Source organism: Corythoichthys intestinalis, chromosome 8, assembly GCF_030265065.1.
Source record: "Corythoichthys intestinalis isolate RoL2023-P3 chromosome 8, ASM3026506v1, whole genome shotgun sequence".
NCBI classification, from domain to species: domain Eukaryota; kingdom Metazoa; phylum Chordata; class Actinopteri; order Syngnathiformes; family Syngnathidae; genus Corythoichthys; species Corythoichthys intestinalis.
In genome coordinates, this window is record NC_080402.1 from 32,781,369 (window position 1) to 32,796,781 (window position 15,413).

The 15,413-nt window shown below is 37.9% G+C and overlaps 1 protein-coding gene across 2 annotated transcripts in view; it reads left to right on the forward strand.

Moving 5' to 3' along the window:
• Positions 1 to 15,413, forward strand: part of LOC130920159 (serine/threonine-protein kinase N1-like) — a 74,911-nt gene that overhangs the window by 33,288 nt on the left and 26,210 nt on the right. The window contains exons 1-4 of one of the 2 annotated variants that reach the window (XM_057843111.1): positions 5,873 to 6,388; positions 7,509 to 7,703; positions 14,218 to 14,323; positions 14,401 to 14,549. In XM_057843111.1, coding sequence (XP_057699094.1) covers positions 6,347 to 6,388; positions 7,509 to 7,703; positions 14,218 to 14,323; positions 14,401 to 14,549 — 492 coding nt within the window. In that variant the 5' untranslated portion in view covers positions 5,873 to 6,346. Of the gene's footprint in view, positions 1 to 5,872; positions 6,389 to 7,508; positions 7,704 to 14,217; positions 14,324 to 14,400; positions 14,550 to 15,413 lie in introns of those variants that run through there. The other variant, XM_057843112.1, reaches the window with a different exon arrangement.

The window sequence follows — 15,413 nt, forward strand, 5'->3', positions numbered from 1 at the left end:
ACTGGGGGGAAAAAAACCCTTAAACCATAAAGTAAACACTTGTATTTAATAATTATGTCACAGCAGCCATTAACAATAAGTTGTCTTTTTGAAGTGTACAGTTCAAGCTGCAAGTCATTTGTGTTACAATTACATGTTTGCACAGGCATATTGATTTTGACAATGTACATTGTTCAAATCATACACGCTGTTATAAATGTCATACTTGAATTCGTATTGCTTACAATACATTTTTATAAACTTAATGTTTAGACTGCATGTACAATTGTTAAATACAGTATATCAAATTGAATGCTGGTAAATAAATCAACAAGAAATAGTTAATCTGTATTTCATGCATTGATTCAGATTTTCAAATTATATAACAGTCCGCTTGGGCGAATTTATCGTCATTTATCGTTATCGAGATAAATCTGCTCAATTTATCGTGATACATGTTTAAGGCCATATCGCCCAGCCCTAAAAGAAGCTATTTTAAGCTTTTAACAGAGGCCCTGTTGGACGGCATACACATAGCCCGTACGCATACATACAATTAACTATGGTCAATTTCAAAATTGTGGTTACATTGGATTTGAAATGAGACACCTTAGTATTGTTATTCAAAGAATCAGCATGTTATACATACATTGCTAGGAGAGGGGTTTTGAGTTTTATCTTAAAGATGGAGATGGAGTGTGACATTTTAAGTGTTTCGTTAAGTTCATTCCACATCTGTGGAACACACAATGTTAAAGCTTGTACACTTTAGCCTACTTTTTTCTCAGTAATCTGATTATTTTCTTCTGATAGTATATGTGTGCTGAGGAGTACAGATTGGGATGAGGTCACCTAATTTATGGTTTAGTTGATAGTAGGGCTGTCAAACGATTAAAATTTTTAATCGAGTTAATCACACCTTAAAAATTAGTTAATCGTAATTTATCGCATTTCAAACCATCTCTAAAATATGCCATATTTTTCTGTAAATTATTGTTGGAATGGAAAGATAAGACACTAGACGGACATATACATTCAACATATTGTACATAAGTACTGTATTTGTTTATTATAACAATAAATCCACAAGATGGCATTAACATTATTAACATTCTTCCTTTCAAAGGAATCCACGGATAGAAAGACTTGTAGTCCTTAAAAGATAAATGTGAGTACAAATTATAGTAATTTTATATTAAAACCTGTCTTAATGTTTTCATTTTAATAAAATTTGTAAAATTTTCAATCAAAAAAATAAACTAATAGCTCGCCATTGTTGACGTCGCCGAGCGGGACGCCACATGGGCTCCCTGCCGTTCTTCCACAGTGTCTTTAACTACGTAAGGTAGTGATTGAAATACACCACAAAGTGTCAATGGCGAGTTTTAAATTAGAGATCCAGCCAAGGCAAAGTCTGAATAAGTTTTATGTGTATTTTGCATAGCTATTTTGATTGGGAATGCCAGTTCTCTTTGCATTGAGCGCTTTTCTTTTTGTGAACATTATTTTTTTGAGGGATAGGAATATTATTTTTGTTGTACTTTCACTAAATGATACTGTAGCGACTTAACTGTTCCACCCAAATGCATGATGGGAAGTTGGGCAACTATGACTGTGAGTGGTGGCTGCAAATGGTACATCTTCTCTGCGTTGTGTTCAATACAGGGTGTCAAGAAAAAGAATCTCCTGTCTTTCTTCCTCACGTCGCTCGCCACAATTGTTGTGAACAAGTTGCTAAAGCTTATGTCAATAAAAGGCGCGGTCCAATGAACGCCTGTGACCACTCGCATTTCACTGCCGTTTTAGCTCTCAATATGCAAAAACGGCGTCATTATAATGTGTTTGAGGCAATCCATGAGCGGATAATTCGGTGCATGCGTTAACAGCGTCAAATATTTTAACGTGATTAATTACAAAGATTAATTACCGCCTGTTAATGCGATAAATTTGACAGCGCTAGTTTATAGATGATCTGATTCATTACGCAGGCATTTTGATAATAGTTGTGGTCTTGACGCTTTACTTTTCTGCCTTTAGTGGCCAAAATTCACAGCTAATCAGGTCCAGGGAAAATGAAAAATTCATACAATCTAGAGTGTCTTTATTATACCTGACATGTCAGTTTTTTTCTTTTTGGTCAATCATGTAAAGCTTAAAAAAAAAAAAAAAAAAAAAAAAAAAAAAAAAAAGAGAGACCCTAAATCTGGGATCTACAAGCTCTTCCACAAAGGGCCGCAATGGACACAGGATCTCATTCCAACAAAACAAAACGACACCTTTTCAGCAATCTGATGTCTTACAAACGTATTCAGTTGAGTGCAGTCGGGTGTTGCTTGTTTTAGCAGAAACCTAACTGGAAAACTAATCTGTAAACTGTCTATGCTGGATCGGTTGGGGAGGAAAAAAGGCCCACAGCAGCCCTTGAGGAATGTTTTTTAGATCCCTGCCCTAAATTTTAAGCAATAGTTATTTTCATACCTTACTTGCATTGTTGAATGAATTTATCGGATTTTTCTACATTTCGTTTAATTTTACTCATTTATCTAACCCTACACTGTCTGTCTATGAAGGTCAGCTTAGTGAACCACTACACCATCACTAACCTCAATCCACAACTATTGATAAATCATGCCCTGGCTTCTTCTTGCAGGCAAAGATGTATTTTCAAATAGTGCCGGCTCCTGCTTAATCTGAGTGCTTGGAGTACAATGCACACACTCTCTATAAATACACAGAATTGGGTGGAGCTAAGAAGCTTGTTTTACTCATACAAGCAATCCGTTCCTGTTCTCAACATGTACGAGTTGGAGAGTGAACAATTATTACCCACAAGGAACGGCCTCATGCTATTTCACACAGATCCAACTTCACTTTTCCCACCACGTCTTCTCAGTCCGGTCACAGGCTTCACTCCCTACCGCTCACACTGTCAAGTGTTGTCGAGTTCTTCTTGTTCTTAAACAAGAAGAACAGGCTGAGTCATTCAGGCCATGAGCTGTCACCCCTTTGGTAAGGTAACACCAAGTCAACAATCTTGAGGGTAAAGGAGCTGACATGTACCAGTAGCTCATTACATCATTGCAGCAGGTGTATCTAATGTTAACTCTTTGCCGTAAAGTGCTTATCTCAATCTAATGGTTTGATGTAATTTTCTCCTAGAGAAAATAACGGAAATACATTTTTTTTTTAAAAGGTTTAAGTTCAAATTCTTTGTTTTTTGACTGAAATGCATGTTGAGTAACGGCCCACTCTATTCAGACCTAGGAATACCTTTGATTACATTTTAACTGTAGTTAAAACATCCCCACCATTATATGTTTTGATTTTTAAAGATCTACTGTAAATATATGCAGGACAGTGTTTAAAATGTTTTCTTTGTAAATATGTGTTTTCTTATTGACAAGCATAATAAATTTAACCAATTCGTAGAAGATAAAAAAACAACACAGCCATTGGTACCATTTGCGTCTCTAAAAAATAAAACATTAGCTGCACCGAACAATTAGACGAAATAACATATTAAATACTAACTCAATACACTGATACTTCATTATATCAGCATAAAATGTCATAGTAATCTACGTGTGAGGATTATGAGGGAAAAAAAGCATTCCTGTCACATTGTTTTAGTACAAAAGGTTTCCGGGTAAAAAAGAAATGAATAAATACAGCATGCGTACTTTAATTACATTTACCGCTAAAATATATACAGAGTGTTCCAAAATGTCTGACCCCATTTCGTAGGCCAATAATTTTGACAATTTTCTTTGGAATGACCTCAAATTTTCACAGCTTGTGTAGAAACGTTTCAAGTTTTTGTGTGTAACGTTTGGCATTTCTATCCTTTCAGGTTAAGAAATGCCATTCACTTTAAAAGAAAAGGCATTTTCCGTGTTAGAGTATGCTCGGACTCAGTCACCGAAGACAGTGCAGCGTGCCTTCTTCACAAATTTTGCAAAGAAGGCACCAGCTACAAAACAAATTAGGACTTGGCACCAACAATTTCAAGAAATTTCAACGAGTTTTGCATTTGCTCGAATACCGACTCGACGAGTGCAGTCACAGGCGGCGCTCATATTGAACATTTATGAAAATCTGTCATAGAACCAACAAATATTTGTACTTTTGTTTTGTAAATTTAACCAATAAAACTTATGACCATCAACATAAAGTGTATTTAGATTCATTAAGATCCATCAAGTAGTTTCCGAGATATGGGCATTTATTTTGGAACACCCTGTATACATGGCGGAAAAAACACACAAGGCTGAAAAAGCAGTTTCTGCTCTTGCACCCCTCTTTAAAATAACCTGCTGTATTTTAAGCCAAAAGAACTGTGTTTGATAGAACAATACAGTATGTCTATATGCTGCCATAGCAGTTTCGTGGCGCATTATGCCCCCGGACTATTTCTAATTTGTTCGTTTTACCCTGGAGAACCCCGTTTGCAGACACTGCACGAAAGCTTTTGTTTCAACCCAGCCATAAGAAGAAAGGAAGTAATTACATTTAATATTCAAAATGTTTATCATTTTTAGCTTAGAATCATGAATTGGTGTCTAATATTTAGTTTAGAAAATGACTTTTGAAAATTATTCACTCGCATATTTCAACTTTTAAACAAATTACATCACGATTAAAAAAATAGTGTCTATAAATAGGTCACGGATATCTACCTCATAACTATCGCTTAATTGTATTTTTTTTTTGGTACTGTCGCATTTTCCACGATATTTTAGATGATAAATAATAAATCCAAACAAAGAAAAATTAAAAGAAAAAAGTTTAAAAGGGTAAATATTTGAAAAAGAAAATCTCGACCACTCCTTGTTGTCCGTGACTTCTGCATCAGGACCTTGCTATATTACCGTGTTTCACCCATAAAATCTCCACAAAGTCTGACTGTGGCCATTCACAGCTGTGTCTTGACACTGGGTGATAGATGCTACACAGAGTTTTTGGATCGAAACAAGGTAAGTACTCTACTCAATAATATCTCGTTCAAATCACCGTGTCTGTAATGATGCTCGCACCTTGAGTTACCGGAAAGCCACAAAAAGACATACATTGCAGTCGAACGCCAGTGCCAAAATTATGGACACAGCAGGCTAACTGACTAGCGTGCTATCCATGATCTTTTCGACCCTTGTTGCTGTTTGGATTGCTTATTATGGGATGGTATCGATGTATTAGATACATAAGATGCTTAAATCATAAAGCCTAGGTCCTTGGCTTCAAAGCTAAATACAATACATAGATAATGTTATGTACTCACATTCATATGTTCCCTTTATGCATATGGAACCTTTTATTCTCAGTATCTTGCATTCACCTTTTTTTAAAATGAGAAACGTAAAGAAAATTTCAAAACTCACCTGATTTAACCTATTTTTAAGGTGTCAAAAAATGCCCTCCTGTTCAAAATGTTTCTTCCCTCAGAAAATAGAGATTTTAAAGCTTTCCAATGATGTATCACACATGCATATAGGACAGTTTTGAAATTTGGCCAAATTTGGGGTCTCAGAGCGGAACTTCAAGTCACCTGAGTGTTTTCCGCCATATATATTTTGAGTTTAGAGTTACAAGACACAGAATCCACTGATTTGTTGGAGTGGGGCTGTAATTGAAAATAAAGCTGTATACAGTATAATGAGTATATATTTATTTGGCAAGGAATTGGATCAGGACTTGTTTTCGTCAGGTGACTCATAATCAATTTAGGTGCCATAAAAAAAAAAAATGATCGTGACAGTTTTAGTGTGAAGTGCTGAATTTTCTTTTTTTAAATTCCATTATTATGGTGGCCACCAGTCATGTTGCTATTATCTAATTAAAAAAAAAAAAAAAAAAAAAAAAAAAAAAAAAAAAAAAAAAAAAACATTCATTGCAACTTACACTCTGGCTTTGATTCAATACTTAGAAAACACATCCTTCCCCTGTTCTGACCCCAAGATTTTTTTCAAAGGAATACAAAAAGGATGCCCGATATGATTTCAGATGGAAGCGTTGACGACACGCAACCTCAGCATAATCAATGTATCCCCAGAAAAATTAATGAAACCTCATACCGGGAGGAAATGTTCTTGATGTATGGATTGTCTGTTACCCTTTTCTCTCCCTCTGCTGACAGCGGCGGCAAAGTTTGCAGAGGAAACAGGAAAGGCCTGAGCCGCTTGGTGTTGGGACGGATATCCTCTTTAGAAGCCATGACCCCTCCCCTCTCACTTAACTCTCCCTCTCTTTATCTCTTTTTATCGAGTTCACCCCTTCCAAACAAGCAGCATTTTGCCCACATTTGGGCTTGGGGCAACATCTAAGAAGGGAGTTGTGTTTCTGTAGTTTTCGAATCAACAAACCTGAGCAAACTATGTGTTGGCATGGTGACGATGAAGATGAAGACAGCTCTGAGGTGATGTTTTGTCAACTTGTTTGTTAGCTTTGTGAATTCTTGTAATGGTTTGTAGTGTTAGGACTCTCTGTGATTAACGCTCATTGTGTTCCTGATGGAGTGTCTGGGCGCGAATAGATTTGCTTCAATTGGAACTTCCAACAAGTTGGTTGTTCGCAGGGACTGTTTTGTGCCATTTTTCCCTTTTCAATTGAAGCATATCTAGATGTGATGTTCACCGATATACAGCCTTTCCAAATAATGTCGAAGGCCATGAAAAGTGTCTTGAATTCACATGGCACTGATCTGTACTATTTGACAGATCAGCCAGGATACCTCTCATAGAATGTTATCATTAGCATCAGTGCTAACATTACTCTTCAGAGGTTGTTTGTTAACCAAAAGTACATGATCTTACTCAGTAGTATTCCATATTTCCTCGCGTAATGGTCATTTACTTAACTCCAGGGACTGTTGTTCGTTGACTGAACAGCTGAAGTGTTACTTCCACGTCATGTAATGGGAATCATATGGTGAGCAGCCTTCTTTCTTTTTTACTAGTGTGTATTTTCCTTTTTTAGTTTTTATTGTCCATTCTGATAGTTACCAGACCAAACCACATCAGGTTGTAGAGCACTGAACTGAACCTAATGGTTTTGTGGAAACTATGCTATGGTTAGGACAACTTTAGTTAAAAAGAGGTATGTTTTTTTTCTAGAAGGACAAAACGAGGCAACACTTTGGGGAAGGTGGGGGAGTGAGTACAGTAGTCACTCAACGATAATGAATATGTTCTTTTCAGGTCACGCATTTTCACCACAAGGGTTTAAATCTAAATGACACAGAGGCAAGCCCAGAAGCAAAACAAACAACACTGTTTAAGCTTTATTTTGCCTTTAAACACAGACTGAATGGTTTTACTTATCTGCATTCCTTTTCTCTTGACTTTTCATTTGTATTCTTTTCCTCTAAAACCCCCATCATTATCTTTCCCTCTCTATCTCCTTCCTCCCATTACACATTGCTGTATCCTGCCTACCATCTTTTCCTCTTCTGGCTGAACTCCCCATCAACACCTTCTGTAGCCAAAGTGTATTTTATGATCGCATCCTCAATGACATCTCCTTTCTTCTCTCCCCAGAGTGACCCGGGTGGGCTGTCGGTACTGGAGCAACTGGGTCTGGACCAGAACTCAGACTTCTCTGACTCTAGCGTGCAGCAGCTTTTAGATGAGCAACGAGAGAGGATTCGCCGGGAGATCCGCAAGGAGCTGAAGATTAAAGAAGGAGCTGAGAACCTGCGCAGGGCCACCACAGACAAGAGGAACGCACAGCAGGTTAGCTACTAGAGGTGGGAATCTTGGGGCAGCTAATGATTCAATTATGATTCAGAGGCGAAGATTCAATTATAAATTGATTAATGATGCACACAATAACGTTAAACTTTAATACATGCTCAGATAGGCAGTTATCCGTATCGGATCGGAAGTGCAAAACAATATCGGTATCTGATCGGAAGCGCAAAAACCTGGATCGGGACATCCCTAGTTCAAAATAGTAAATAAAATACTCAAGTCCCCATTCTCTATCAGCACCTTTAAACTACAATGAATTAATTTAATGTTGTGAATCAACTGTTAAAGTTGTTAGAATTGCTCCCGTTATTTTCTCTTCTTTCTACTTTCGACATGTGAAAGTTTTAAAACTGTTTAATCATTTAAAATCGATTCAGGATTTTGCCGATGTAGGAGTATTTTAGGGGTCCCCAACTTTTTTTGGGTTAGGTGTGATTTGGGTCTTTTTTTCACGGATTGGTGTTCTGTCAAATTTTGCACCCCTTATAAAATTTTGCTCCCAAAGCTTTTGTGGCAGTGAAAAAATGCCTCTTTTATATTCAGTTCGACTGTCAATGTTATCCAAAGGTGCTAAAAACTATTTACATCATAAACATACATGTGCAACAGAAAAACGGCGTAAATTAATGCTTTACAACACAGCGAAGTCGTTAAGTGAGAGAGCTGCGTGCAGTTGTTTTGTGCAGCTAACATGGCAAACGTAAGTTAACGTAAGTTAATATTCCTTTCTTTAAAGAAAGTTTAGAGTGTGTACTTTGGGATCACTGCATTTGCGGTCATTTTTAATGTTACGCGCATGCCAAATTTGTCAGAACACCGGCAGTATGCAGCAGAAAAATATAGCAAATATAAAATAACATTTGTTTTTAGCCCCGTCGTGTTAAGTGCAGGGAAAATACAACTCACCCGCTGAATCAGTGGGAGACCTGAGCTTGTTTCGTTGAGACGAGATGGTCTCGAGATGGGAGAGTGAGAGAAGCCCGCTTCACAAAGATACGATGTTGGAAATTGTAGCAGTTTTCAGTGCTCTCCTAGCGATGTCAGGATATTCTGAAATGACTTTAATCCAGAACCTCGTTAGAGTTGTTGTCTCAAATGTACGTTTAAGGTCGCCATGATTTGCGATCTCTACAAGCTGATACTCCTTGTTGCACAGACATGCTTGAATCACTCGGTTTATTCACATACGGGTCACAAATCCACTCCTTCGCAGTTCGTGGGTCTTTAGTGATTGGGAAGTGGTATGGATTTTGTTTTCTTCGAGGTTGTAGGCTCATCTTCTGGCTCATCAGGTTCCCTTTTCCCCGTAAAAAATCTGCCCAAAGACCTCTGTTTTTCAGTCATTCTAGTGTGGGGGCTATATTTTTTTATTCCGGGAACAAATGTGATGGGCGACAACCTATGTCATACGTTATTATCGAGGCCAAGCGCACATAGATATACAAAACAAGATGTACTGCTAACAGTCCAATCAATGCATTTCTATGACAACCTCCTATCCTGTAATTGCATATCTAGAGTAGACAGGGATATTGGTGTGTTAAGTGGCACAGGCCAAAGTCAATCGGCCAGAATGCAGTCTTTAATAAATTATTTATTATTTCTGCGCGGCCCGGTACCAAATGTGCCACAGACCGGTACCGGTCCGCGGCCCGGTCGTTGGGGACCCCTGTTTTAGATAGAAAGTGAATTAGGTGCGCTGCAACAGAGCCCTCCAGAGAAGTCTACTTCTTTAAGATGGCGACTGTTTACTAACGCCAGCAAGTCTGTCATTTCGCATCTAGTTCTACATATATGTGATATCTACCGTAGCATTATTGTGGCCGTATGTTTGTACCAACTGGCAACTGGGCGCTGTTTGTAGCTGCTGTCGGCCGCAGTCAGGTATTATTGTTTTTTATCTAGCGGCATGAGTTAAACATGATATTTACTCTCGATCCGTTCCTCATTTCGTCCCGAAGACAGCGCTGACTATGTTTTACTTCCGCTTTACCTGGTATAATTCAATAATCGGAATTTGGATGCTTGTGAATCGTTCTTGAATATTCCATGGCCAAATCGCAAATAATCTAAGAATCGGAAATTTCACACGTCTCTCTTAGCTACTAGGGGTGTGATAAAATATTGAAATGGTGATATATTGTGATACTTTGCATCCCAAAAGGTTATCGATATGCTCATGCCAGGAACCGAAGTATTGTTTTAAAAAGATGTCAATGTTTCAACAACAAAAAAAAAAGAACCTAACAAGTTTGTATCAAAATCTTCCACCATAATAGTGTCTCAGTTAACTTTATGGCTGCCATTACGGTGCTCGACGCTAGCAGTGCAATGGTTTGCGGTTCAAAACCAAACCGTACGGTTCGCCCTGTACGGTTCAATACGCCTTTATGAACCGCGCCTTTTTGGTTTTGCAATTACAGTAATTTGTTCCGAACGCTTGTGGAATGAATTGGTCAAACTCTGTGTGCCTGTGTGTGACGTGAAGCGCAGCTGTGGAGAAATTCCCGCCCTGCGAGTAGATGTCCAATCGCTGTCAAGCACCTGTGTAATAGGAGCCGAGTAACGCCCTCTCTCGCTTACGAGCGAGGTGAAAGTGAAACAAGAAAGAAAACAAAAAAAGTTATGGCGAGCGGAAGAGTCGACAGGCCGATTTTTGAGGAGGCACCGGCTTCTTTCAAATCTGCGGTGTGGCAACATTTCAGTTTCCCCTTGGACTACAATGCAGACGGAGAGAAAATATTGGGGGGGGGAAAAAAAAACAATTTGCAAGCATTGCTTAGCGCTTGTTCCCTATGCTAACGGCAACACTTCTAACATGACTTGGGCACCTCAGCCGGCATCACCCACAGACATCGCTTTCTCAGAGCAGGACAACTCCGAAGATGACACCAGTGAAAACACACGGGTCTATAGAAGAGGCGTTCCAAAAGCCTTACAATATCAGGTCAGAAAAACACAAGAAAATAACTCACGCAGTGGGGATGTGCATTGCAAAAGGCATGCAACCATATTCCGTGGTTGAAGATGCGGGGTTAGTTAATTTAATTGCAACGCTTGACCCGCGTTATATTGTTCCCTCGCGGACATATTTCGCCAACAACATAATCCCCGACATTTATGAAATGGCACGCAAAGCCATCGAAGATGATTTCGCGAAAGCACATAGTTTCGCCCTGACCGCTGATAGTTGGACGTCCCGTGCTACAGAGTGCTACTACCTAACTGACGGTCCACTATAATTCATACCTGTCAAGTTGTACGGTCTCGGCGTTATTTGTACAAGTGAGCACTGATTTTTAAATGTGTACGCCGTACGTTACGTTCAAAATCTGCACGTTTTTCGAGCATTGCGTTTTTGTTTTTTGTTTTTTCATCCGTTTGGATTTGGTCACGCGTTTGGTTTGTAGCAAACGCGATGCTAGGCGGCTCCAATATTTCCTGACTGTGGCCGACATTATACAATCTACGCCTAGATATCTTTTGAATATAGAACTACATGCGAAATGACACACGGTAGCGTTAGTAAACAGCCGCCATTTTAGAGCAGTAAACTCAGAAAGGCTCTGTTGTAGTAAATCTTTCGAGCGAACCTAAGCAAGTTTTTATCCAAAATACTCCTAAATCGGCAAAATCTTGACTTGAGTCTATCTTTAAAGGATGAAACAGTTTTGAAATTTTCACATGTCGAAAGTAAACAGAAAGGAACTAAGGCAAAAACGGGAGCAATTTTATCAACTTTAACGGTTGATTCACAACATTAAATGACCTCCAAACATAGCAAAGGTTACTATGTTTTTTTTTGTTTTTTTTGTTTTTTTTTGTTTTTTTTTATGAAAAAAAAAACATGAAAGGTATCACCATTTACTTTGCCAAGTAACTTTTTTACTACTGTGTGTGTATTTCAGTAGTCAGTCACTACACTTGCCAAAGAGCTAAGAGGCATTTTAACAGTCGAAAATGTTTGCATTTTAAGTGTTTATTTCATTTTTTTAAAAGCAAAATAAAGGCAGTTTAAAAAAAAAAAAAAGCAAAACGCAAACCGAAACCGTGATCCCAAAACCGAGGTTCAAACCGAACCGTGGGCAAACTGAACCGTTGTACCCTTACTCGACGCCCAATCCATTTGGACTGGGAGGGCTGAATCGAAACCAGAGCATTCGCAGCCTGTCTTTCCGATTTTCAGGGAATTTACAGGTCACTTCCTGTTGAGTTTGAGTCACAGCCTATACATTACCAGGTCACGTCCTGTTCTGTAACCCATAATCAACAGGAAGTGACCCATAAAATTCCCCAAAATCAACAGGTAATGACCTGAAATGGCCCAAAATTACCTGGCACCATTGAAGTAGGAGGGGCCAGTTTGAAGTGGGAGGCGTTCATTTGCTGCCACTCTTTTAGTTTAAATGGACTGGACGTCTACTAGCGCAAAATTTACAGCAGAAGGATTGAGCTAGCTTGTTTTTCTGTTGATTAGTTGTTTTGTAGAGTATCCTAGATTGAGGTCATGACAGATATATTGATAATCGTTGTATCGCCATATTGTGAGATCATCATTATCGTGAGCTTTGTATCGCAAATTGTATCGTATTGTGAGGTACCAAAAGGGTCCCACCCCTATTAACTATGATATAATCCTTCAACTGAAGACCAATACTATACCAGGATTTGTTGTAGAAAAGCATCAAATGGCAAAAAATTACAAACATCTTATTTGAACCTCAAAATACAACATTTAATACATTATCAGCACAACAGGAAAACATTTAATGAGAGACTTTCTTTAAATAGTGACTTGAGTTATTTAATTATTCAACAGCATAAAGGCAAGTCATCTATTAGGGATCGTTGAAGACAGAATGAATTAGTTTCGACTGACTAATCGTAATAACGCTATGATGTCATTCTATTCTGCTAAATGAGAAAATGTCTAAACTACATCTGGTCACAAAACCGTTGGCACCATTTTTTTGACCACTAAATCCAAGTTTGCTTACGTGCCTGGGCGGTGATGTTTTAGTTAGCGCTTGATGTTTAAAGGCAGAGGTGGGCAGTAACACGTTACATGTGCACCGTTACACTTACGTGAGTATTTTTTGAGAAAAATGTACTTCTAAGAGTAGTTTTCTAAGCTATACTTTTTGCTTGAGTAGATTTGTGAAGAAAAAAAACACTACTCTTACTCCGCTACTTTGGTCTATACCAGAGTCGTTACATTTTTCCTCTTTATTCCACAAATTAGATTTTTTTTTTTTTTGCCAGTGATGCCAAGAGTAGAGACGTGCCTGGTGTATTACCGGGGGAGCTCTACCCATTTCACTCCATTATACCAATCAGACGCAAGCTTGCTATTCTATCTTCACACCAGCCTGTTCAATCATGTGGTGTCTTTAAAGCACCGTAAAAAATGAAGTATGTGATATTGGACGCTGCCCCCAACATGACTCGAAAGCACGGATTTTAACCTCCCTCTCAGTTTTTATTTGACTCCGATTGACCACGGGAAAACAGAGATACGATTCTTTTAATGTCAAAATAGTAATCATGAAGGAACTCTTCACTATTCAAACTAGTAACTATTTTCTCCACCAGAGGGCAGTCATGCTCTTTGGACAAATAATGCTTCATTTATGTAATTTTTTTTTTCTCGTCGGAATTCCATGATTTTTTTTTTTTTTTTTTTTTTTTTTATTTCTTTGACTCAATGTGGTTATTTAATGGGTTATTGTACAGTATCATTATAATAATAGTCGATATATATAACTTTGTGCTGAGAGAAAATTACCATACCAAAAAAAAAAAAAATCGAACAAAAGTATAAGCAGTTACTCACAATGTTACTCACTACTTGAGTATCGTTTTCACCAAAAACTTTTTACTTGTACTTTAGTACATTTTTTGGACGACTAATTTTACTTGAGTGATATTATTTTGAAGTACCGCTACTCTTATTTGAGTAAAGTTTTTGGCTGCTCTACCCACCTCTGTTTAAAGGGAACATATTGCCTTGTTTTCCCAATTTAAATCTGTTCTGTGAATCAAAATAGCCCAACATTCAAACATTTCAATACACTTTCCCCTTTTTAATACATAGCCTTGCTTAAGTGTACCAATATCAAAATGGAGTTTGTTAGAATGTCAAATCATTAGAAATGACTCCAGGAAAAGCATGGATTGTACAGAAGTTTTCACTCTTGGAGACAATACTTCATTATCAAACTGCCAAGTTCTACATGTCAAATCTATGCTGCAGACATGTCCAAACACAAATTTAAAGAATGACGCACAATCTATTTTTGACACAAAGTCTATTCGAGGGCCAGAAACTGCTTGAGGAAATATGGTAATTACCACTGCTGGAATGATAAATAGTTGTCTCAAATCCAGATAGAGGCGGATTACAACCCTGTGAGGCCTGGTATTTCCCCTTACACATTTGTTCAGAGAGTTATGAAGTAACAACTGAAGCTCCCTAACTCTTGGTTGGTTTATACAGGTGGATAGCCAGCTTCGTAGCTCCAATCGCAAGCTAGATAACCTTCACGCCCAGCTTCAAGAACTAGACGCTCACATTGTGGTAAAGGGAGGAGATGAGAACAAAGGTAGGCTGTCTAAACAAATAACGCTACATGCTATGTCAATCCCTATTTTACTCAATTCCAACATTACCTACTCCCAGATGAATGTCCTCAGTCTCCTGGGTCAGAGAGCAGAACGTCAGCCCACAAGGAGCGCATCACTGCCCTGGAGAGGCAGCTGAACATTGAGCTCAAAGTCAAGCAAGGAGTTGAGAACATGATCCCTATCTATGCCAATGGATCCACAAAGGTAATTCAAAAAATGAATTGTTCCAGAGTTGTAGGACAATTCACATCACACACTTTCAATTTATATAACTCAATAAATCCACATACCGTTATTTTCGAACTATAAGCCACTACTTTTTTCCATCATTTTAAATCCTGCGGCTTATTTGTTGATTTATTTGGGTTAATAGACAATACATGCTTCCTAGTAACCATTGCAGTGCTACAGATATAAATAATAATCTAAATTCATGTTGTCTGCTAATTATTTATTCAGTTACTGTTCCAGTTCTTTCATTAATGACTTGTTATGGTATTTGGTAACACTTTACTTGACAGCGACGTCATAAGACTGTCCTAAGACCGTCATAATCATGACATGACACTATCATGGGCATTACTGAATGTTTATGACAGATGTCATTAAGTGTCATCCGGCCAATTATGTTACTAACTCCATTTATGTCCAGCTCGGATCTTTTACATCCATTCAAAAGTGAGAGAATTTGCCGGATAACACTAAATGACATCTGTTATAAGCATTCAGTAATTCTCATGATAGGCCTGAACGATATTGGAAAAAACTATTGTTGCGATTTTTTTTAGGTGTGCAATATATTGCGATATTATATTGCGATAGTAAAAAAAAAAATAATAATAATAAATAATTTTAAAGAAATATTCACTAGATGACTTGAATAGCTGTTTGGAAATACTTTGCATGACACACCGTGACCACAGTGTATTCATATAATACGGTTTCATTTGTGAATGATTAAGATTGCTGTATTATTATGAAGGGATCCAGGAAGCCATGTCTGCACAAAATAGATAATTTCTTGAACACAATATTTGACACTTCAACAGCAGCAAATACATTAAATGA